The 26,292-nt window shown below is 36.2% G+C and overlaps 1 protein-coding gene across 5 annotated transcripts in view; it reads right to left on the bottom strand.

Moving 5' to 3' along the window:
* Window positions 1-24,241, bottom strand: part of MCM9 (minichromosome maintenance 9) — a 48,443-nt gene extending 24,202 nt beyond the window's left edge. The window contains exons 1-12 of one of the 5 annotated variants that reach the window (XM_086435149.1): window positions 23,973-24,241; window positions 23,787-23,889; window positions 23,616-23,715; window positions 23,175-23,313; window positions 22,452-22,518; window positions 22,013-22,184; window positions 20,696-20,795; window positions 17,976-18,073; window positions 17,742-17,807; window positions 17,433-17,525; window positions 15,554-15,670; window positions 10,317-10,389 (exon numbers count right to left, since the gene is read on the bottom strand). In XM_086435149.1, the coding sequence (XP_086291275.1) occupies window positions 10,317-10,389; window positions 15,554-15,670; window positions 17,433-17,525; window positions 17,742-17,807; window positions 17,976-18,073; window positions 20,696-20,795; window positions 22,013-22,184; window positions 22,452-22,518; window positions 23,175-23,313; window positions 23,616-23,715; window positions 23,787-23,889; window positions 23,973-24,088 (1,244 nt within the window). In that variant the 5' untranslated portion in view covers window positions 24,089-24,241. Of the gene's footprint in view, window positions 1-10,316; window positions 10,390-15,553; window positions 15,671-17,432; window positions 17,526-17,741; window positions 17,808-17,975; window positions 18,074-20,695; window positions 20,796-22,012; window positions 22,188-22,451; window positions 22,519-23,174; window positions 23,314-23,615; window positions 23,716-23,786; window positions 23,890-23,972 lie in introns of all 5 variants that reach the window. The other 4 variants (XM_086435148.1, XM_086435150.1, XM_086435147.1 and 1 more) reach the window with 4 other exon arrangements.
* Between the last annotated feature and the right edge of the window lie 2,051 nt (window positions 24,242-26,292).

Below are 26,292 nucleotides of genomic sequence, written 5' to 3'. Positions count from 1 at the left end.
GGTTGAAGAAAATCATGTATTTGAGTTACTTACTGGTTTAAACTCCAAGTACGAACAAGTCAGGGTTCAAATTCTAGGAAATGAGCCTCTTCCATCATTAACTACAGTATATTCCTATTTGCATCGTGAGGAGTGTCGTCGTAATGCTATGCTCCAACCTACCATTCATGAAAGATCAGCCTTAGCATCGATGTCCCAAAGAGGAGGTCGCAATAGTAGTCGTGCTCGAGGCGGTGGTCGTTCAGGGACAACTGTCGATGATAAAGATAAGTTGAAATGTGACAATTGTGGTCGTACTCGCCATACTAAGGATACTTGTTGGGATCTTCATGGCCGTCCATCACATAGAGGTTCATTCGCCGTTGGCCGAGGAGGTAGTCATTACAATAGTGGAAGGAGTTCAAGTGCTCTTTCTATTACTTCCATGGAGACATTAGAGCCTACTCCAACTCTAACACCGGCATCTGATAGTACTAACCTCTCTCGAGGTGAGATTGAGGCTTTTCGGCGATTTATGGCTCAATTGGAGCCTCCTAGTACGGCTTCCACATCTGCGATCGCTTACTCAGGTACTTCGGCCTCGGCCTTCAGTGCATCTGTTTCCACTCCTAACAACAGCTCTTGGGTTATTGATTCAGAGGCATCGGATCATATCACTGGTATGTCTTCATTTTTTTCATCCTATCGTATATGTTCTGGTAGGGACAAAGTAAAAGTTGCCGATGGTTCTTATTCTTCTATAGCTGGCAAGGGTAGTGTTATTGCTCATCCATCTATGACCTTATCATCTGTTCTTCATGTTCCTAATTTTGCTTTAAACCTCCTTTCTGTGAGTCATATCACGAAATCATTAAATTGTAGTGTCACTTTTTTTCCTTCTCATTGTGTTTTTCAGGACTTGGATACGAGGAGGATGATTGGTACGGGGTATGAGGAAGGAGGACTTTATTTTTTGGATCCCCCATCACAGGTTGCTACCTCAGTCCAGAAGCTTCCATCTATTGTTCGAAGTGGCCATCGTTTTGAGTTATTACAGTGGCATAGGCGCCTTGGCCATCCCTTTTTTTTGTTGCTTAAACGATTGTTTCCTCAGTTATTTTGTTCTATTTCTGTGTCAGATCTTCAGTGTGAGATGTGTGAATTTGCTAAACATTGTCGAACCTCTTATCCTGCTAGTGGTAGCAAAAGCAGTTCACATTTTTCTCTTGTTCATTCTGATGTGTGGGGGACCTTCCCCCGTTTCCTCATTACGTGGTTTTCGTTATTTCGTTACATTTGTGGATGATTTTTCTCTTGTTACATGGGTTTACTTACTCAAAGCTAAAAGTGATGTGTATTCTGTATTTAAACTCTTTCACAAAATGATTGAAACAAAATTTTGTGTCAAAATTAAAGTCCTTAGATCTGATAATGGTGGAGAATACATGTCTAATGGTCTTGCTTCATTTTTTAGTGAGCATGGTATCATTCACCAAACCACTTGTGTAAGTACTCCTCAACAAAATGGCGTAGCTGAGAGAAAAAATCGTCACTTATTGGAAGTTACTAGAGTTCTCTTATTTACTATGAATGTACCGAAAGTGTTTTGGTCGAATGCTGTCTTAACTGCTACGTTTCTTATTAATCGCATGCCTTCGCGTGTCTTAGGATTTAAAATTCCCATTGAGGTTTTGTCTTCTCCTAATAAGGTGTTTCTCATTCCCCCCAAAGTTTTTAGGTGTGTGTGTTTTGTTCATGTCTCTCGAGCTGACCCCACCAAACTTGACCCTAAAGCCATCAAATGTGTCTTTCTTGGGTATCCTTCTAATCAAAAGGGTTATAAATGTTATCATCCCCCTTCTCGTAAATATTTTATATCTATGGATGTAACATTTTTTGAGTCTACCTCCTTTTATTCCTCTTGGAACACATCTCTCCAAGGGGAGACAATGAAAGTAGAGAAATATTTTTTCCCCAAGAGTTGTTGTCTTGTCCTCTTCCTCTTCCCTCTAACAATGTTGATAGTGGTAATAATAGTGGTGATGATGGCCAGGGGGAGATTCCTATTATACAAGAGAAAGAATTACAAGTTGGCAATAATAATAGCCAGGGAGAGATTCCTATTATACAAGAAGAGAAAGAATTACTTACGTATTCTCGATGTGACAAAGGCACTAAAGAGAGTCCTCATGAGCCCAACCAAGAATCCTCCCCAAATCCATCGGTCAAAGGTAATATCCCTGCTCCTGAAGTTGATAATTCTAATCTTCCCATTGCAATTAAAAAAGGTGTTCGGTCATGTACTCGACATCCTATCTCCAATTTTGTTTCATATAATGCTTTGTCTTCCTCCTATCGTGCTTTTGATATTGCTTTGTCCTCAATATCTGTTCCTCGTAGTGTTGTTGATGCCCTGTCTCAACCAAGTTGGAAAAAGGCAATGGAGGAGGAAATGCAGGCCCTTGAGAAGAATAATACTTGGGATATGGTTGTTCTTCCTAGAGGAAAGAAACCAATGGGATGTAAATGGATCTTTACTGTGAAGCATCGCCCAGATGGATCAGTGGATAGGTATAAAGCCAGACTTGTCGCCAAGGGTTACACTCAAACTTATGGCATTGACTACTGCGAAACATTTGCTCCAGTAGCAAAAATGAACTCTATTAGAGTGTTGTTATCCCTTGCAGCCAATCAAGATTGGCCATTGCTACAATTTGATGTGAAGAATGTTTTTCTGCATGGTGACTTGGAAGAAGAAGTGTATATGATACCTCCTCCTGGTTTTAAATGTCCAACTATTGAAGGGAAAGTGTATAGACTAAAAAAGGCGTTCTATGGCTTGAAACAGTCTCCTAGAGCATGGTTTGAAAAGTTTCACAGTGCCATGGTGGGGTATGGTTACAAGCAGAGTCAAGCTGACCACACATTATTCATTAAACATTCCAATGAGAAAATTACTGCTCTCATAGTCTATGTTGACGACATTGTAGTGACTGGTAATAAATATGATGAAATGAAAAAATTAAAATACCAGTTAACAAAGGAGTTTGAGATTAAAGACTTGGGTCAATTGAAATACTTTCTTGGGATTGAAGTTGCTAGATCAAATAAGGGTATTTTCATCTCGCAGCGGAAGTATGTTATGGATCTCCTTCATGAGACAGGTATGATGCGTTGCAAGCCTTGTGATACTCCCATTGAGTCAAACCATAGGCTTCGTGAGTCTAATGGTGAACCCTGCATTGGTGTTGAGAGATATCAGAGACTTGTGGGCCGACTTATTTATCTTACCTTAACCTGCCCAGATATTGCTTATGCAGTTAGTATGGTAAGCCAGTTTATGCATGCACCAACTGCAACTCATTTAGATGCTGCTTATAGAATCTTAAGGTACTTAAAATCTTCTCCTGGACAAGGTTTATTATATGCTTGTCATAGTAGTTTGCGTGTTGAAGCCTACGTAGATGCAGATTGGGCAGGATCAGTGTCAGATCGTCGTTCCACCTCTGGATATTGCGCATTTGTTGGGGGTAATCTTGTTTCTTGGAGAAGTAAGAAACAGACAGTGGTTGCAAGATCTAGTACAGAAGCTGAGTTTAGGTCTATGGCTCATGGGGTGTGCGAGCTTCTATGGCTTCAAATCCTCTTAACCGAATTGAACTTTCCTATTCATGGGCCGATGAGTTTGTATTATGACAATAAGGCAGCCATTAGTATTGCTCATAACCCAGTTCAACACGATAGAACTAAACACATTGAGGTAGATAGGCACTTCATCAAAGAAAAGTTGCAGTCTGGACACATTTGTACTCCATTCGTGCAAACTGAAGATCAGTTGGCTGACATCCTTACTAAGGGGCTGGGTAGTTTACATTTTCATAGCATTGTTAACAAGTTGGGCATGAAAAATATATATGCACCAACTTGAGGGGGAGTGTAGAAATTCTTTTAAGGGTTTCTTGGTTATTTCTAATCTTCTAAGGGTTCTTTTGTTATTAGTAACACTCTTATGATGTTAATATATATATATGAGTGTGAGAGAGAATAAAACAACTCTCTCTTCATCTCTTTTCTTCTTCTCCACAAAAACCCTAATCCTAAAACTCTCAAATCTACTCATTCCCCATAAGGACCGTAAAAAATGTCTGAGAAACCGACTGTCCCTATCAGAGATAATCGATGTGGGAAGTCCAAAATGTTTCCAAACATGCTGAACGAACAACTTGGCAGCCCCTTTTCTTGTAATGGTCTTCTTACACGGAATAAGAATAACCATCTTGCTAAATCTATCTACACAACCAAATATAAATAATCATGTCCAGACTTGGTTTTAGGTAATCCACCCAACAAATCCATAGAAATACTCTCCCAAGGTCGGTTAGGGACTAGTAATAGTAAATACAATCCTACCTTTCTGTTGGAAAGCTTCGAGGTGTTGCACAAAACATAACCTCGGATAAAACAAGAAACATCGAACTGCATCTTCAGCTAACAAACATAACACTAAAGATTGAGCAAAGTCTTCTCGATCCCAAAGTGTCTTGCTATTCTAGAAGTATGAGCCTCTCGAATCCACTGCACTCGATCCCCATCTTCTGGAATACACAAACATATTCCCTTGTACATCAACCCATCCTTCAGCTGAAACTCACTAGTCTGCCCTTGTAGTAGCTTCTGATAATCAGAACTAAAATCAGCGTCTGTGTCACACCCTTTTGCGTACTCTAAAGGAACCATAGGTGGGATTTGCATTGCCACCAGTAATACGGAATCTACTGAAGTGGGGTTTCTAGACAACATGTCTGCCAACTTATTGGTCACTTCCTTTTTGTATTTGATGATGATGTTGAATTGTCGTAGGTAAGACATCCACTACATGTGTTGAGCTTGCAGTAACTTGGCCTGTGTAGAAAAAAAACTGAAGAGGCCTATGATTAGGCCACCGGTATTCCATCCTGTATCAAAACAACTCCCAATGCATAATTAAAAACATCATCTTCAATCTCAAAAGGCCTCTACAGGTTTGGTAAAGCTAGTATTGGTGCCTCAGATATCTTCCATTTGAGCAACTGAAAAGTATCCTCGTGCTTTTTGTTCCACTTGTATTTTTTATTGGCCTTTGTCAAATAATGCAAGGGTGCTGCAATCTGTGAAAAATGATGGATGAATTTGTGCAAATACTGACATGTGCCCATAAAACTTCGAACCTCTATTACCAAATGGGGTGTGGGCCATTTAGAGATGATCTATACTTTCTCAGAATCTACTTTCAACTCTCCCACGCCAACTATGTGTCCCAAATACATTAGTTCCTGTATCCCAAACTTGCACTTCTTCCTGTTCAAATATAACTAACTTCATCGTAGGGCCTCCAAAACTTTTGCTATATGTCAGAGATGATCATGTCATGTCTTACTAAAAATTAGAATATCATCTAAATACACAATAACAAAATCATCGATAAATGGTCAGAATACCTCATTCATCAGTCGCATGAAGGTGGCTGAAGCGTTACATAATCCAAACGGCATAATCAACCACTCAAAGAGGCCTTGCTTGGTCTTAAAGGCAGTCTTCCAAGTATCTTCTCCTCGAATTCTAACTTGGTGATAGCCAAATTTGAGATCCAACTTTGTAAAGTAATGAGCTCCTTGAAGTTGATCTAAGATATCATCGATCCTCGGTAGCGGATATCAATTCTTGATGGTTATTTTGTTTAGTGCTTGAAAATCGATACACATCCACCAACCGCCATCCTTCTTCGGTACTAGTAACACTGACGAACCACAAGGTGAACAACTGGGCTTGATAACTCCTTGCTCAAGAAGTTCTTGGATTTGCCTCTATTTCTTCAGATTCCGTGATCCGTAGTCTGCTCCTTGCAGGCACTAATATGAAATTTTTTCCCATTTTCGACAAACCTATATTTGCGAAGACGTCGGCAGTGGATCGCATCTTGGTCCCAGAAGTACAAACTACCCAAGATTACCTGACACACATCCAATGGTACTACCTCACATCTTACCTCATCAATATATCATTCAGTGATTGCGAACTTGAAGGTGCATTGCTAGTGATCTTCATCTCCACGTCTTTTTGAATCCACCCCAAGGGGTATGGTCGAAGGTGAGATGTAGTCTCCAACCCCCAGCTTTTGGACTACAGATTTTGAAATTAAGTTTTTTTGATTACCCGGATCTATGAGTCATTACCATACTTTGTTTCATCTGATTCTTACATTAAACAATTCTTCTCGGTCGTCGTGTTCTAAGGACTTTATTGGTTTGGTCATAATGGTGAGTTTAGTATCTGCAGTCTATACCTCTGAAATCTCTTCTACATGTTGCGTGGCCAAGGCTATTGTCTTCCTGTCCTTCCTCCCCTCCTTATTTTTTCCATTCTTCAATCGTAATACGGGGTGAAATACCCAACACTTATCCTTCACATGCCCACTGAGTTCACAATGGTCACAATAGTTCTTTTTGGAGGATGATCCCTCTTTCCTCTACTCCCCATTTTTGTCATCCTTCTAGTCATACTTATTCCCTTGTTTTGGCTTGTAATCCTTCTTATAGGAATTTCTTATTTCTCGCCTCAATGGCAATAGCCTTCATTACGGCGTCTTCGATAGTTTCTACAGTGAACAATTTCAATTCTTTTCATATATACTTCGTGAGATCCCCAGTGTACTTCATGAAAACTACATGGTCATCAACGTCCACATCTAGAACTAAAGCCTGATTGTGAAATTTTGTAGTGTACTCTTGTACAGACTGCCCAAACTTCTGCCTGAGGTACTACCACTTGTACCAATGTTCATCCTCACAACCTATGGGGTAGAATTGCTTTTGCAACATACCTTTGAATTTCTTCCATGTCAATTTTGCCACATCATGGTGTTTTCGGTACAACTTCTACCATGTGAGAGCATGACTTGACAATTGCAAACTTGAAAATTTGATCTTTTGTGTACTAGAATATTTTTTTAAAGTATAATAGATTTCTTGTTGATCAATCCATCCATCCAATTTATCAGCATCAATCATCCCATCATAAATACACAAATCAATTTTAAAGTCAATTTTCAGAGTTTTCGTGGGATCCTTACTAGTATCTTCGGAGTCGCTTTCAATATCAAAGGCATCGATATCCCCTATTTATGGCTCTTTTATTTTCAGAGTGTTTATCCGTGAGGTTTTGTTGGTCGACGAGCCTTCTGCTATCTTTTCCAACAACTTGGTAAGGTTTTCGACTTGCTTTTCTAGCTTGTCATATCTATCGTTACCATCTTTCTCTTTGTTGCCTAACATCTCCCCCAAGCTCGTCTTCGAACTTGGTTTCCTGTGTACTTGCATCGAACAGTGAGTTCTTCACTGGATTGCTTGTGCCAGTCACGAGTTGAGACCATAAACCACCTTCTCCTTCCGGATCTAGATTAGCTCTGATACCACTTAAGCCAAACAAAACTCATATGAAGAACAAAATCCAATAATTGGAGAAAACAAAATTGCTTTATTACATTTCTCCTTATCCAAACGGAGTTACAATGGTATTTATAAAAGAAGAAAGAACAAAAACCTAGTTCTATTCTAATTGACGTACGTACTAAAATAGTAATAGTATTTATTGTAAGTCTAAAAATAGTAAGATCTAATTACTTCCTAATTGGATTAAGAATCCTAAATATGTTAAAACTCTCTTCTACCACAAGTTCAGAATCACGATCGAATTAGAGTTATTTGCGGTCAAAGATTCTGTAAATAGAAAATCCAACTTTGATTGTGAATTTGGAGGGGTAAACGATGTCGAAACACTTTCGTAGGTAACGCTCATTCCACATTTTCGATCCCGTAGCCCTCTGAATCCTCTTTCCAACGCCTTTGGAATAGCATTACATCCAGACTCATTTCTTCGCTTTGAATAGAGGATATAGCAATTTCCTGTGGATTTATCAGTCTAAGCAGAAGGCAATATACCTGGAGATTTTTGATTATTCTTTGATTCAAATGAGCATCCGAGTCTGCATGACAAAGTTATGCCCAATTTACTGTAGACTATTTATATAGATCCTCCTCGATCATCCTCAAAGCACAATTGTCCTTATTTCCATATTATAATATTTCTATGTTAAATTTGATTATGACAAATTGGTTACATAGCACTCTAGAAGAATAACTCCACCTCAACAATTAAACTCTTAATTCTATGGACAATATAATAAAATCAAGGGTTTTAGAATATTTCCTAGCTATCAACTTTTATTGCCCCTTCCTCTTTTTGTGTGTTATACTAAGTTACACCTCATAATCTTTCTTGGTCCTACTTATTATGAATCCCTTGAACTCCAAAGTAGCTATCCAAAGTTCTTTTTTGTTGACCTCCTCTCTAGCCTTCATCAACTAACACTCACCATATGCAAATAACATACACCAAGGGAATTGCTCTTGAATGTAAACATTACTCCATCTAAATTAGAGCAAGTGAAAACAGACTTAAAGCCAAATCCTAATGTAAATTGGATGTAGCAGAGAACTCATTTACCCCTTCACCATTTGTTATCGCATTTTTTTTATGATGGGGGTTCAGACCCGTAGGCCCAACTAGCAAAGGCGACGCAACTGGCCTCTTAGAGCACCATATCTCGCCCAAATCCCCCGAGTACATGCAATACCTCACAAACCACACATACCAGGTAAGTAGGGATAAATCCTTGTGAGTGGCCAACGAGGGGGCTTGAATTCAAGACCTCCATTTTTGGAAGGATGCCTTGGCCACTGCAAAATTTGTTCTCACATTAGTTATAGTTATCTTATACATGTTCTTAATTATACTCTTTTCTTTCCCAATACCTACCAAGTTCATTCTTTAGGTACTTGTTATATACTTTCTCTACGTAAATAAAAATCAAGTGAAGATTTTTCCTCTTATATTTGAACTTCTCAATCATTTGTATAATTTCAAAGATTGCTTCCCTCGCATGAAACCAAATTGGTTCTATGATATCTTTGTTTTTGTCTTAACCTTTATTCCACCACCCTTTCCCATAATTTATAATGTGACTCATGAGTTCAATGCTCCACAGGCGACAACTAGTACATCTTTATATAACGTTAAAAAGAATTACAAAGTGCCCAAGAGATCTGCCAGGCAAACAGGGGGTCAAAGGCTTGTCCAGAACAAATAAGCCCTCCCCGGAAAATTTACATTGCAATCACACTGACTTACAAAATAGTTCTTGAACTAAAACAACCTTGTAGACCTTGAGGGTAGACAACCATTGACTTGGTGACAGCTAAATCATTGCAACAGAAGTTCCAATAAAAGGCAAAGGGAAGTTGGAATTGCATTTTTCATCATGCTCTTGATGCCCTACTTATTTTACGCATGGCCCATAATGAAAAATCCTCAAATCCAACAACTACAAATCACCAATCAGGTTGATTTTGGCATGTAGTCCACCAAGGGTTGGTCTAAGATTCATGGGGTTGATGACCCTAAAAGTATGTGCCACATGGCAATTATGCGGAGTGGACTCGATGAACATTTAGTTACCCCCAAGTCATGAAAATTCTCTTTTAACAAAAAATTATAGGAGCAAGGAAACTTTATGAACTCAGATTCCATCTCACTCAAATATATAGAAATACCAACTTGTTAAAAATCATTTAAAGCACAAAGAATTAGCAGTTAATTAGGGTTTGCAAATGGGCCAAATAGTCAAACTCAAATTTGGCAAGAACGTAGGTCCATGGGGCTAGGCTCAAGCTAGGATTTCCAGGTCCATCAACTAGTCGGGTAAGACTTAAACCAAGCTTGGCAAGCCTGACGAGCCCAAATATTAGGGGTTAAAAGGTAAAGTGAGAATATCTGAGCCATTTACTCTAATTTCTTTATTTGAAACTTCCTTGTTCCGTCCAAAAAGCAAAACCCTCTCCACTTGACACATCATATACAAAAGTATATTGGGGAACAATGGATTCACCCTTGCCTTTGATTTGCAAATGAACAACCTTGGCAAATTGGTCAATTGTGGGAGCAACAATATCCTTGCAATATGAAACGAGGTTAAAACAAACATTTAGTAGAGTGACTATAATCCAAACTTGTGGGTTTTTATTAATTTTTAAACTAACGAAAACTGCAATCAATGAAAACATGTGCCTTATGGTGAGGATCAACAGACTCCACACAATGTTGCATGTAACTTCACGTGCATAGGCTGAACACGATATTTCTTAGTTACTCAAAATAAGGATGTCATAAGAGAAGAAACCACACGTGTCAATTGAGCATATAACAGAATAGTAACATTTTAGGAACAATTTGTAATTGCATACCTATCGAATTCGTCTATGCAACAAAGCCCGCCATCTGCTAAAACAAGAGCCCCGGCCTCCAACATCCATTCACCTGGATATTCCGTTAATGCATGAAATGCTCATGTTAGATACCAATCAATCACATTGGACTAAGCATATAACTCAGAAAATAACTAGATGAGTATATCATCAAAAATAATGAAGTCGAGGAATATAAATTAATTGATGAACCTTCACTAAAAGAATGATTAATATCAACACTTGATAAATAGTAGACTCACATAGAACCCTTATAAAATGATCCTTCTAAAACTATATAATGTTCTTAAGTTAGTATCCAGAATTACTAGTAATAGATCATAAAAACTATGAGGAGGCCTAAAAGTTACCATTAAAGCCAAATTGTGTAACTTCTCCAAATTGTACTAGAAACATGAATAGTCCTACTTATAGTACAATTTATTCAAGATTTATCGGTATTAAATTTCGATTTCGGTGCCTATTTCGGTTAGTCTGGAAATGGAAATATTTCGATGAATGTGGAAATGAATACATTTTTTGGAAATGACAAAAATATTGATGAAATTTTCATTAACCCTGTAGGAAACGATAAAATAGGCATTAAAACACACTCATTAAGTCATCAAAATACAATAAAATACCAAATGGAGTGAGAAATTGAATATCAACAACATTTTGGTAACATACACACATGTATTGAGAGGCTGGCAGTGGAAATAACAATACTAATGTTGCATTAACTACATACAACTTAATATGTAAAAAATTAAAATGAAGAAACTATTAAGTATTGCATTCGTGTGTAATTATATTTCTTTTATTTTTTGAATAAGTATGAATAAATTGCAAATGTATCCAACTAAGCGAAACATGGTTGATTGTATAAACGTACTAATATGCTTAGAATACATTAAAATAAGATGATATATATAACTAACTAATCATAATTCATTTATACTAATGGATGAATGTTCTATGCAATTTTTAATAGTAAATACTTTCTGTAATTTACAAGTTCTTCCTAAAATCAATTATAAGTTTTTTTTTTTTTTTTCAAAAAAGAAAAATATTTTGGTCAAAATTTACTATTCATCGAAATATTGCATTTTTATGTCTAAAAATAATAATTTCGGCCGAAATTCACTATTCATCAAAATATTTCACGAAATGAACAGTGATTTCCACATAAATATATACAAATAGAAATTGTCGGTAAAATTTCGTGTTAGAACTTGTGGAAATGGAAATATTTCGGTATATTTCGTGGAAATATGTCGAAATTTAATACTACGGCTTTATGATTGATTTTGGATTAGATATTTTTTTTCTCTATTGGAATGTTGATAGGATATTTTGCAGGTGAATATAACAAAAAACTTGAATAAGAATATATTACCTTTCCCACTTTATTCATTTCAAATTACTGTTTCGCTTCTCCCTTTTCCACTTAGTAATAGTAAATGTGAAGACATGCACTCATCGTCATCAAAGCCTTGTCCCAATTCCCAAATATTTGGGGAGCTGAGCAAATTATCGTCTCCCATTCAATTCTAACTAAATCCATTTCTTCTAGTATTGCAAATGTGTTCATATCCTCCACCCTCACTACCTCAATTCATGTTCTTTTGGTTTTCCTCTTACTCTTTGAGAACCTTCAACTGGCGCGTTCCTTCAACCAAGGGCTATGATCGGTTTTTGTTGCACATAACCACAGCATCTTGATGAACTTTTTCTTAGTTTATCACCTATTGCATTCATTGCTATTTTTTTATCATTTCAATCATCCATCTCAAAATCTTTGTTACATCAAGCTATTAACATGTTGCTTCTTGATCATGTTACTTTTTGATCAACGAACATTCAACTTCATAAAACATAGCAGGACTCAAGATTTTCCTTTTAGTTTGACTAAGATGCGTCAGTCGCATGGTAGTCTAGAAGCATTCCCCCACTGTAACCATCCAGCTCTAATTTTATGGGAAAATTCCTCCTCAATCTTTTCATACTTACGGATAATAGAGACAATGTAGCAAATAAGGTTGCTACCTCAATTTTTTGGACTACATGCACTAACCCTGAATTTTAGGTTTCATATTTGTTTGCAAAAAGTAGTTCAGACATAATAGATAGAAAATGCAGTATCTTTCTACCTACCCACTTTTTTAAGGCGAGACAATGGATCAAGGAACAGCTAAAATAAACGTATGATAGATAGCACTGTCTACATGCGGATTAGATTCAAAACTCAAGCAATCTAAATTGCACTACAAGATTTGTGAATTAACATCGAGGTAGGCCAATTAGAATGGCATGACCTCAACGTCTAGCCTAATCGGTCTTTATAGTAAATTCTGTCTTTCTTCCACACTACAAGTGCTTCTATTGTACCAAATGAAGGAGTAAACCTAAGTCCCCCCCCCCCTTTTTGAGACATTCAACAATTCTACTTAAAAACTAGACCTTGAAACGAAATCAAGAACTTAGAAGAGGGAAATGAATAGGTGGTGTTTGTCAATACTCTAATTGGCCAATACAATCTGAGTGCTTAAATTAGTGTTGGCAACGCAGTAGACTAGATAGAAAAAGAGGGTCTGCCCTTTGTTGTCATGGAACGCAAGATGAATCGTTGTCCCAAAAAGGTTAAAAAGATCAACTAGTAACAACAAGAGAGAATAATATTGGATTAAATATCTTACACTTATTCACATTAACACGCAGCTCGATCTCATAGCCTCCAACATAATAAGACAAGGAATTCAAGGCGATCTGAGCTCTCACCCATGCCAAACTGGGGCATTTAATGTGATATCTCCAAACAGAGAATGGACATGACATTCTCTCTCACCTACCTCCAAATAGTGAAATCATACCAACTCAGCATCTATTACTCTGAGACACTACTAATCCAACTCAAGTATTAGCATTAATTAAACATGGGCACAATATACAAGAGCAAAGTCAACGGACAGTTGGAAGTACACTTTTCTAAGTAATGTGGTGACACTTGTCCTAGGCATTCAACTATAAAAACCCCTTCTCAAAGACTGGAAAAGGGTATAGAACCCGAAATCTCTTAAGACTTTCATCTCTCTGAATATCACCCACATTCTGCAACTTACTGTTCATCATCTTCTCCAAACTTCTCACCTTTCACTTCATTATTTACTAACCTAAATTTCGAAGGATCTTTGACATGCATCATACCGGGACCCCTACCTTCTCACCTTCCATTGTCACCTTGGACAGAGAAAATGAAAGAAATGTCGTATCTCTCTCAAATGGGAGGAGAATAAGGAACCACCCGAAGCATGTTCAATTGGAAAGGCTATCGCCAGCTGCATCTCCCACCTCTTTTGCGAAAGTGCGGATATTAACCGAGTCATCATCAACAATAGAAGAAGACCGTTAGATCAAGATCAAGCCTACCATCAAAGGACCGTTTTCATCTCGAGGAGTGGAAGGCCGAAAAAGCTCTCCACAACATGGTTGATAGACGAATCTAGAAATTATGAACTCAAAACCTCTTTTGTAATACGGGGATAGACTCTGCTACTCTACCAACATTTCCCATTGAAAAAGCCAATTATTGATAATTTATTATGCATATTTGATTATCCCTTTCCACATAGTCGAGCTTTGATTGAGTAGACAGACCAAGATGCACTTACCATGTGAGAGATACTTAGAAGACAAGTCCATCCTTTACGGGGCCCTCAATATGATTTCTCCACAGCCAAATCCTTAGAAACCTAGTGAAAGTTCTTGTTTTCAGCAATGCCATTTTGTTGCGGTGTATAGGAGTTGGAATGTTGATGAGCATACTCTCTACAAACTCTTTTTAACATACTTTCATTTTCTTATTATGACTTTTGTTTGAAAGGCTGTTGATTCACTTAGCTTAGCTCTATATCGAAGGAGAGGGGCACCACTTGGGATTCATGGTAAAAAGTTGTATTGTTTGCTCTTGCCCATTGATCATGTCATAGGTGAAATTCAATCTTTTTGTTTCAAGCCAAACATAGAAACCATAAGTCAGGCTGCCTACACCTCTTGGAAGCAAGAATGCGACAGACATCACATTCTTCCTTCCAAGGAGAGAGGACTATGGAAATCCAACTTTTAATGAAAAATGTAAATTTTTATTGCAGAAGGAAAAAGAGGACAAGAAAACCTGCCTCAACGACAAGAGAGAATATAGACACCAATACCTAACCCAATACAAAGAAACTCCCATCCAAATGAAAGGCCCTCAAAAGAAAGCCCCCTTAAATTGTTTACACCAGAAATACAAGAGACTATGAATATTAATAATGACTTCTTGGAGGGAATGTTCTATTCCTTCAAAAATTATATTGTTCCTCTCCTTCCAAATACCCTAACATACGGCAAATGGCATCAAGAATCCCCTTTTTAAGAGAGAGCATATCCGACAATTATGGAACAGAGAAGAATAAAACATGGAAAACACCAAGGCGACTGGAATAGGGACAAGAAGAATGTATAACATTTCAGGTGTAAAGTCGCAACGCGTAAGCAAATGACAAAATATTGCACAAAAATGAAGTGAATCCATCCCAATGACCCAAAGATGAAAGTTGTTTAAATATTCAGAACTATTCAGACCCTCAGGTGGGAATTGAAATTGAGACGGCCCTATCTATTTGGAAGCTACTGGAGAGGTGGATTAACACCCCCCCCCCCCCGATGGTATATAAAAGCATTGTACAAAGCTTGCATAACATAAGTATGTGTGAGCATGTGGTTCTACATGAGGCAGTCAAAAGGGAACACAGTAATGGAGCAGTTTAGACTTCTGGATAATTGACTAAGAGAAAGTTTTTTGTCTCAATCGAGCACAAGGCGTGAACATCAGTAAGGAAAAGGTAGGCAATAAACCCAGGTCCCCAGTTCAGTTATTGGAAGAAGAGAACTATATCCATTTTCACGGAAGAATTTCCGGAGAAGGTGAAGAACTGAAGGAATTCATGACTACAAGTACGCAAATGATTAATTGCACTGAATGAAGGGAAAAAAAAATCCAATTGGAAGAAGACTATATTCCATTTTCTGAATTATTTTAGTACCAAGAAGAGAGAAACACACTCACATGAACTCAAGCACATGCATTGGATATTTGGATAAAAAGATTAAGCTACACGAACAACATCAAGAAACCCAAGTTTTCAGTATTGCAGGTATTACCAAATTTAAAAGTTGATAATCACAAAACTTGCCTCCATCTTTGACTGCAGTAACAGTTAATCCAGCACTAGTGCTTCCCAAACCAGTAGTAATGACAGATCGATTGCTCAATTTAGCAGCAAATTTTAAAAACTGAGACTTTCCAGTACCTGTGAGATTTACAAATACATCAATATTATCTCTCTGTAGCCAGCATGATCCTATTGTCTCTTTCCTCTTTCTTGGACTAACTATGTCATTCATTCAAAGCAGAGATAAAGTGGAATTAATGTTAAGTGAAATCAAATTGACAACATGCTGCTTAGTCGAACTTTGCACAAAAAAAAAAAATCAACCATAATATAAATGTATCAGATGAACCGAATAATAGTATTATGCGTTTGTTACAATCCACGGACATTATTTAGGCATTAGAACCTTGTCATAAACCTTTTGAATATTTTCACCAAAAGTAGTACTTATTGTTAAAAGTATCATACTATTTCGAAATGTATCAGCCATTAGTACTGTTATTAGAACATTCCAATACAAAACATGCCTAGAACATGTTTTCTTCTGTGCTGGTTTGTCTTGGAATGTTTTGGCCAAAACATTTCGGAAGAACCGGAACATAACGAAACAAAAGCAGAAATCATTAAGAGAGGATAGGTTAGAAAGAATGACTATTTCTAGGGAACCATTATATGGTTCTCTCACAACAACTACGTGTCGTTGCGGCTCATTTTTTCACCCTAGTTATAGAGTAAAATAACGGGCCTTTTTCTTGGGGATAGAGGGACTCGAACCCTCTCGATCTCTAAAGTCAACAGATTTTCCTCTTACTATAATTTTCTTTATTGTCGGTATTGACATGTAGAATGGAACTCTATCTTTATTCTTGTCCAATCAGTCAGTTCTTCAAAAGATCTATCAAACTATGGAATGACTGATTTGATCAGTGAATATTCGATTTATCCTTCAACTTGAAATTGATGCACAATAATTCTTCAATTTTACATATAAAAATACAGATTTGGATTGTCATTAATCGTTTGAGATTCCAGTACGCCTATACGTACATATGTAGGTTCATCCTTCATCCTTTCTAGAGGTTCAATAAAGGATCCCTATACAAACATAACGTAGTCAATTCCATTAGTTAGAACAGCTTCCATTGAGTCTTTGCAACTCCTTTATTTTTTTTAATCTCTTTTTCTGAACCTTTTTTTTGTTTAAACAAGATTTAGCAGGATTGCCCATTTTTCATTCTAAGGTTTCTCTGAATCCTCTTTCCGGAGGGGGGGCACAAATGATGATTTAGGCTGCTTATAGCCGAGATATGGCACTGGGACATGGGAGGGGTTAGCCAGGAATGGTCTTACAAAGGATTAATTTAATACTTGTTCCCACTGGAACTGAGCCCGTTTGCAGTGCGCAATTATACAAAAACTCTCTGGAGAAATACAAAATATAAGAAAACAGACACAATATAAATAAATACATAAAGGAAAAGAAAATGGAAAGAAATTCTAGATGGGGATGAAGATACTCAAAAAAAAACTAAATGAATAAAGAGCAAAATACCAAAATCTTAACAAAGATATATTTCAAAACACCTCACTTATGTGTTCAACTAGTACGAATAACAATCAAGTAAAACTAGCTCTTCTTCCTAAAAATGACAACACATGAAACAAAATACCCCAGACAGGGAGGGTTCATTTTATAATACGCCACCATGACACTATGTTAAGCCATCACCATGAAAATTCCTTTACATAGGTTCCTGTCAATTAGAGTCCAGTTTTCCACAAGAATTGGTGTGCTACTTAACACTGGTTGTGAAGAGGCAACCTCACTTACAATTCTAATTAATGCTCATATTTGGAGTAATAAGAGATTTCATATTATACAAAGGGGGGGGGGGAGTACCTGGGTCACCGACTAGAAGGAGGTGTGACTCTCCTCGAACCTTTGTCCCAGAAGCATCAACATGTTGTACACCTCCAATTAATGTTAAGGCAACTAAAGATGGAAGGAAGTAACAACGGAGGTTAGAACTGTGAACTCCTCAATGATAGTGCGGAAAGGCATAATAAATGTTAACAATATACAAAATATACAAAATGCACACCATCTTGTAGTCTTGCAACTATAAATTTTCCATGAAAGTTACATTATTCCAATTTTCAAAACTAGTAGAAAAACAAAAAAAAAAAGCTAACACCAGCATCATTATACCTGCAAGCTTCACTGTGAAGAGTCCAAAAACTTGAGGGCAAATTCCTCGCAGAATGGCATTTCTTCCTGAACGAAATTTTGAAATGCTTTGAAGTAAAAAATTATATAATAAGAATCAAGTGAAACTTTATATGGCACTAGCAAAAAAAAGGAAGATATGTATATCAAATAATTTCTTTCAATTGGGGTATTTGACCAAAAACACCACATAAAGATAAAACCTGTACACTATACCTTTCAATGGGGTATCTTTGTATTCGTACCAGAAATGCTTGAATTTATTGACAATGTCATCGGGGATATCTATATCTGATTTGAGTTCATTGGTTCTCCTGGAAACAGACCGTTCAAGTGCAGAGTTACAACAGACAAATGCAAGTGGTTCCATTACCATTCCATTACAAATAAATGATAACTTCCAGAACTATAACACAATTAATGGACACAAAAGTAACAAATGTTGCCAAATAAGATGGTTAAGATTTCATACATATGACCAACTGGTTGCCAAGCACTGAAAGCAATTGAAATGGAAAAATTATAACATTCAATATAAATGGAAGTAAAATTAGGTGCAATGTCCAAAACTATATAACTTAGACATTGACACATAATGGCATCAAACACAAACACAAATCCTTGGAAACCCAATGCCTCAATATTTGTATAAAAGCCGGTTCTCATAAAAAGCCTATGCAACAAGGACATGCATGAGTGTATCAATGTCCGATACAGATATGAAGTATTTGATGCAATGCTTTTGAAAAGCCCAATATGCCAACAGGTCCTTGAGCTTGTATTATAATACCAAATTTTAGATTTATTCTGCTCGTAAATTTGTTAAAATAAAAATAATAAAAAATAAAAGAAAACATTATAAAAAATAATAATCTTATGCCTTATCTCAAATATTGGGGTCGGCCACACGAGTCCTATTTCATCATTCCAATCTAAATAAGGTCATATCTACAATCAAGGAATGTATGAACTATCTTCCCTACTATCTCAATTCAGAACATTTTTGACATTCCTCTTGCTGTGTTAGATCAATTGATTTGCACCGAAGAGCTCTTTGTCATTAGTGTTATTATCAGTCTCCTTGGTCCCCAAACATTTGAAACAACTTTCCTTTTTTCTATCTCCTTTTGGGACTACTCTTATATTTCTAATAAGGTTGTCCTTTCTGATTTTGTCTTTTCTAGTCTTATAACTCATCCATCTCAACATCCACATCACAGCTTTGTTTGGTCAAATTATTGTGTAACAAAATTTTCCTGTTAGTTTAATCAGTGCCTTTCAAATTTAATCTGTACCCCTCAATCACATAAAACTCCAGAAGTGCTCTTCCACTTTATCCTCATAGCATTAATTGTATGGATCACATTCTCACCGATCACTCCATCCTAATGGATAATTGAATCTAAATAATGGAGATGATCACTTTGGGATATTCACTCCATTGTAATGATAATCTTTCGCAAAGATTATCATTACAAAAGATACATTGCATCCATTCGGTTTTAGTCTTACTCTTCTTAAAACCGTTACTGTCTACGGAATCCTGCCGTCATTCTAGTTATGAATTTACTCCTTGCACATATATCATACGCAAATAATATATACTAGAGGACCCCCTCGTGATTGTGTCCATAACTAGTCCAAATGATATGGTTGATTGCTGGCACAAACCCCCTATAATTGTGAATATCCTTGTTTCACCACCAATTATTCTAAAACTAATTACAACCCCATCATATATGCTCTTAATAATATAGGAATACTCGTTTGGAACTCCCCTTTTCCTAAAATCCACCAAATTAAATCTCAAAGGACTGTAATATTCTACTTTCAATATGGATAAAAACCATGTCCAAATTCTTCCCTTTTATTGAAACTTCTCCATAATTATCCTAGTGAGAATATCGCTTCAAATCTTTACAATAAAAAAGAAGAAGAAGAAGATCGCCTCGATCATTGACCTTCTTGGCATGAAGCTGGATTGGTACATTTTTGCACGTTGCCATTCTTCTTGTAAACAGGTGCCATTGCCCTTCTCTATTCATCTCACATTTTCTTAGTCTCCAAAACCCTGTTAAACAACTTAGTTAACCAACACAATCAAGTTTCTCTCGTATAACACCAAATCTCTATTGGGATACCATCTAGACTCAATGCCTTCTCTATCTTCCTCTTAACCACAGCTAATTTGACTTTTGTACCCTTGTGGATAACTAGGGTCCGCATAATTATGTTAACAAATTGCAACACAATATACTAGATAACTCCAACTTCAAATTATGACACCAAAGAGATACAATATTTATAAACCATTTGATCCAAACTACTCAATATCCCTAAATGACTGAATCGCTTATTGTTAAGCTAGGACCATGCACAAGGAGTCCATGGATAGGATGAATAAGATTGATGGACATGAACCTTAATTGTGATAGAAATTAATTGTTCACTAAGTTTATTGTTTGATCTTACATGGCATTGTCAAAACTAGTTAGTTTCCATTTCCTATTTCTAGGATCCAAACACCAAAAATGGTGATTTTTTGTGTTATAACCAAACAGTAAAAAGAGGGGGTCACTGAGAAAATTCTTGACCTATAAATATTTTTGGAGGTTGCATTTTTTCTTGAACCAAGAATAGCGTAGGGTTATCAAGAAGACTTTAAATGTTCATGAAGGTTCCACTCTCTAGCCCTGATGAGGTAGGTTGTTGTGAGAGAACATCAGGAATATAGATGGAATCAAGAGTAGACTTATAATGCAAGACAAATCAGATGTTGAAGATTGGAGATCAAAAACTTTCGAAGATCATGGACAATAAAGGAACTCACATACAACTCAAGGAAGTTAGGCATATGAAATCCAACACCAAATACTTCTACAAATTATCAAAAGTATTCCATTTACAAATCAAAGCAAAAGAAGTATTCCATTTACCTCACGTGATTAGCAATTAAGATAGGATCAAGGTCACAACGGACATCTTTTAAATCTGAGGACCATTTCGCGGTCAAAACCCCCGTAACAATTACATCATCTGAGGAATGAGGTAACAATAGAATCTATCAAAAAGCCATAAAGAGCATAATTTTGTCGAGGTCGCAACGGACATCTTTTAAATCTGATGACCATTTCGCGGTCAAAACCCCCGTAACAATTACATCATCTGAGGAATAAGGTACCAATAGAATTTTTGGAAATGGTAAACATTATGTGAAATGTTTGCAGCAACACTTTTTTTTTTTTTGGCTTGGTGAACGAAACAATATTAAAACACTGGTTGAGATAACCAGCAAAAGAGAACAAGAAAGAAGAGGAGAACCTCTCCGAAGAGAAAACGACTAATCCTCCCCTGAGAGGTTACAAACTTTATCCCAATTAGACACAAAATACTCAAAGAAAACCCCTAGTTTGCAGCAACACTTTCATATATTTGAACCTAGTGAAATAAATTTTGGGAATGTTATTTTTAAATCTCAATTATGCTGTTCTGCTTTTCTACCTTGGTTGCATATAATTTCACAAGTAAAATTTTGAAAATTTATATGCAACCAAGGTGGAAAAGCAAAACAACATAATTGAGTAAAATGTTTAAAACACTCCCAAAATTATTTAACTAGGTTCAAATGTGTGACAATGATGCTGCAAACATTTCACATAACATGTAGAAAACCGAATCACATTTTAAGGTCATGTTGAAGAGGAAAGAGATTCATCAAATTGTTCTTGAAAGAAATGAGAAAGCATTTAGGCCCTCGGAAACTCACCAACACTCTTGATCACATTAGAAATTCAGTGGCCAACTTGAATTTCATGTTGCCATGCTTACCGAGTATGAAAAGAATACAAACACTCTTGCAAAAGATGGTGCTTGAAAATATGCATTGCCTACGGATAAAGACATTTCATAACCATGCCTTTTCTTTCTAATACAATGCACTCTTGTTACCGACAAAAAAAAAAAGGCTCTAAAATCATATGCCATCATTTTTTGTTGTTGAAATAATTGCTAAATTTAAAGATTACTGTCAGAAAATCAAATACTTATTTTCAGCTGCAAGCCGTTAACAAGAACAAGGCCGAATAGCTGAATAAATGGATATAAAATTTGGGAAACAAGAATTTGTCAAAAAAGCAGTGATTTTCAAATATATAAGAGAATTTCCTGAATGATAAAGATGACCTTGAAGTGTGATAAGGCCCTAGGAAAGAAGAAAAATCAGTGGAAAAGGTGCACGTTGGAATATGCATTACCTCCAGCCTTAACAATATCAACGAGATCGTCCTTGAGAACAACAGGAACTGAACGTGGTATGGACCCAACACCCAAAACCTGTGTGCTCTCTTGGATTTTAATTTCCTGATAATCATGGCAAACGATACTGTTTTCTAGAAACTGGAAACTTGTGCTTTCACATGATCTAGCCTTCTGTTACAAAATACATTAGATCTATTGTCAAACTCTAGATGCACTGGTACAAGTTAAGATACCAACATGGATCAAAAAGAGTCAGATACAGTGGTTTGATGACAAAAATAAATTTTAGCAGCCATTAAATGAATTCTGTAGTTATATTTACAAGGAATTTCACAAATCAAAGATGATAAAAAAAAAAGTGTGGTTTTTTGCTGATCACGTACACATCACAGTTGTAGGGATTGATTGTGCAATCTAGTTTGTCCTGGAACAAACCTGAGAAGGGCAAGACGATGGAAGTCGTATGGCATTTCCGGTTTCCATCTCAGGATAAACTTTGAACCTAAATACGGACATTGTTAACCAAACTGGTGTTTCAAGTAAAACAAGAACTGAAATAAACTAAGGCATATCCCACAATCCAATATCAGGATATTTTGAACAATAAATAAACTGCTAAAGACTCCAGGTATGGAATTCATAATGAGATGAGAAAAGATAAGGAAATATTTTTAGTCTAAAAGGGTATAAAACCAAGAATGAAATCATGAGGGGCTTGGACCCATAAATCAGTTCGTTGGCATATCGCACTGAGACTTTGATATAGTGGAATTCATAAACTATGGTTTGCATGCGTGGAATGCAACTAGAGTTGTTCAGGTTCGAGAAAGCTGAGTTGGCAATTCCAATCTTGAACCAGTTCATTTTAATTTGCAATCAGTGGATTAACAAACAATTCAAGCCAATATAATAATTTCCTTTGTATATGTTCCACAATCTATATTAAATTCTTTGTTTGCAACACATAAATTACACTATAGTAGTTCCATGTGAAACGGTGAGCAATAATGCAAATTACTACTTTTATTTTTTATGCATTAGAAGTACGGTGATTAACTATAAACACCTAACAAGAATTCGTATAGAAAATCCAAAAGGGATAAAACAATATAACAATTACAAAGATAGCAATTAAAGAGGAAAAAAATAAAAGATTACTTATGTTTGCATTTGCGACACTCATATACTCGTTCTCCTTCGATCATTTTGATGGATCCAGATCTAATGACAGTCCCTTTGAGAGTGAGAAGAATTCCTCGGTGCTTCACTCTCACACGCCCAATACTAGGGAACGTCTCTACAGAAATTTTCAAAGAATCCAAACTAAAACTAGTTAAAACATGAGAAATTTCTCAAAACGGGATCAACTTATGATGATCCCAAAAAGGTTTAAGGCGAGATCACAGGTTTTTCAATGACGATCTTGTAGGTTTAAGGCAACAATCTCGCTAAAAGTAGCGAGAGATCATCACTCAACCAGATTGTCACTTTGGGAATCAATCGGAATTTCATCAAATTCAGCTCACAAAATGGTAAATTACCCTAAAAACATTACCAAAAACAGAGGAATCCAGAATTCAGATAGTAGAACATATAAACCTGGGCACTCCAAAGGAGAACCGCTAATGTTGATTCGAACGTGGACGAATTCCTTCTCACACGCATTCGCACAATCCTTGTGATCCTCAAAAACGATACCCTAAAATTCAAAAATTAAACATATTCTTCATTCTTCAGAGATATATAATGAGAGACTCTAGGGTTTGGCACCTGAGCGATACGAGCGCCATCATCGAAGAATGGTAAGAAGTCGTTAGGTTGAGAGAAGAGAAGGTGAGCGAGTGGAGGATCGTCTTCTGTCAGCTCTGCGAAGCTGAGAAAAAAAAAAAGATGTGAATGTGAGTAAGAGAGATTGGGATGAAGAAGTGAGGTTTGATGATATCTGTGATAACTTACTCAATCTGAATTGAGTAGTGAAGCATAGGGTCTTGGGAGAGAACAATGGAGCGAATCTGTTGGGAGTGGTGGCAGATGAGAAATCGCGCGAACGCTTGGACTGGATCCGAGGCCATTCGAATAGCTAATGTGTTTTGGCGGTTCTTTCTGTGTCTTGGAAAAAAGAGGAACCGAGGAGGAGGTTATTGGGCGGGAAAAAAATACGAGTCGTAACCACGTGTGCTAGGTACAATGTGAGTGTTTTAGTTGAACGATTCGCTGTTTCCAGAGTTATGTGCTAAGCTGTGAACTAGTGGCAGGAGGCCACGTGTATTAAATGAGCAAAAGTGATTGGTCACTGAGAAAAATTCCGGGAGAAAATTTTGGAGCAATTAAAGTGCTTTATTTTTTGATAACTTTTCGGTACGCATGGCCTCGTGCCATTGGCTCACAGTTTAATACATAACTTTCAAAACAGCAAATCTATGTTCGTCTTAGTTTGCCTAATTTAGATATAACCCTTAACCCTTGGGTTTTGGTGTATATTTGAGATTCCATCCTATGTTTTAAAATTGATGACATTACAACCGTTGACAATGGGCAGCCTTTCTACAGTGAGAGGACAGATATATAATTGGGGAAATTACTTCAAGGTGTTGAAGTATGGCTCAAAACAATAAGGCCGAGTCCAAATAGTGTATTTTTTGGGTTTGATGAAGATAATTTGGATTGGACTTGTAACTTATGTAAGTGATCCACTTATATGATACTTTTAAAAGGGATTTTATTTTACTTTGTTATAATTTCAAATCTACGTCTTTTTTAGAAAATAAAGTAAAGAAATAACGAAAATCTAGAGATGAGAGATTTTGGAAGATTGGAATCTATAAGGTGAAGTTAAATAATAGAGATAACTCATTATATCAATATAATAAAATCAAGTTCCAACACTCGTACGTCCGTGAATATAATCTTTAGATAAACCACGTAAAATCTCGTGTTGTAATCATTGTGTGATTATTTATCTTCTTTGCATTTGTTAATATTTGTTGGGTTTGTATTTCATTGCCATTATCAAACAATATCTTGAAAGGTGTGGCATACGAAATATTTTGTGAAATACCTAATAGGTGTTTAATCAAATTATTAAGTGAGTTTACAAAGGTGTTCACATACACAACACAAGGGACCATAACAGAGGAATTTTTGTTTAAAATAGTCTTTGAATTTTAGATAGTACCTTGATAATCCATTTAGTAAACCTTTTATTTTTTACTGGTCCCTTGTTAGTTTGTTGTCCTCACCATTTTTTATTTATTGTCAAGGTCATCACTTATTATTGTCGAGTTCACCACTTTTTATTGTAGAGTTCGACATTTTTTATTGTTGAATTCGACAATTAAAAGTGGTGAACTTGGCACTGGTAAAATCCCCCCATTTCATTTTTCAACTAAAAACTTGAGATAACGACTTGTGTAGGTGATTTCAAATTAAAATAACCATCATTGGTTGATTTGCATTAAAAAAAAAAATTTGAAAAAAAATCCATTTTTTTACATACGTCTTCTAAAAATCATTTGAAAATGGCTTCTTTTTAAATCCTTTATGATGGAATGGACTCTCTGAACCTCAATTGGATTGTCGAAAATCCAAGTTTTGGATGAAAATAGTGAGATTGAATGATTAGGATATTTAATAATGAGATGTGATGAATGGGATTCAGGGACAGATTAGAAAATAAAATTTTACTAAATTAACTATTAAGAGAAGCCAATAAACTCAGGGACTAATTAGAAAGAAATCCCTCCGCCTGAGTCCTTTAAGTAATTTTCCCCACAAAATTCATATTTGACTTGCCAAAAACTCTTGCTTTTATTCTAAAAGTCCAACACGTTTGACCTTGTAAACCTTTAGGATAAAGGTTTTGATTCATTTGCCAAACTTACATTTTTTTTCTCTTGAAAGTATTGTCTTCAACCATTGATCTATTTGGATGACATTTGTAGTAAATATTAGAGTAATTTAATATGATGCATTATGATAAAAAGGTATTGCAATACATTGTCTTGTATTCACAGCATACATATCATCTAGACTTTTTTATTTTCTTGACAAGTCGTTATCTCAAGTTTACTTAGATGATCTAAGTAAACTATAACTAAATACATATCAAGCTAATCTAAGTAAAATAAGTTTATTTTCTATTATTTATAGTTTATTTAGATTAGGACTTTTTATTTATTTTTACATTTATATAAACCCTCTGTGGTTCTTGTTATCTAATCATTAGTAATCAATAAAAGGATATTTTTCTACATGGTATCAAAGCGAGTAATTCAAT

The sequence above is a fragment of the Akebia trifoliata genome, chromosome 3 (assembly GCF_017979445.1).
Source record: "Akebia trifoliata isolate Shusen 1 chromosome 3, ASM1797944v1, whole genome shotgun sequence".
In the NCBI taxonomy this organism is placed as follows: Eukaryota; Viridiplantae; Streptophyta; class Magnoliopsida; order Ranunculales; family Lardizabalaceae; genus Akebia; species Akebia trifoliata.
This window is presented reverse-complemented; position numbering and strand designations above follow the sequence as displayed.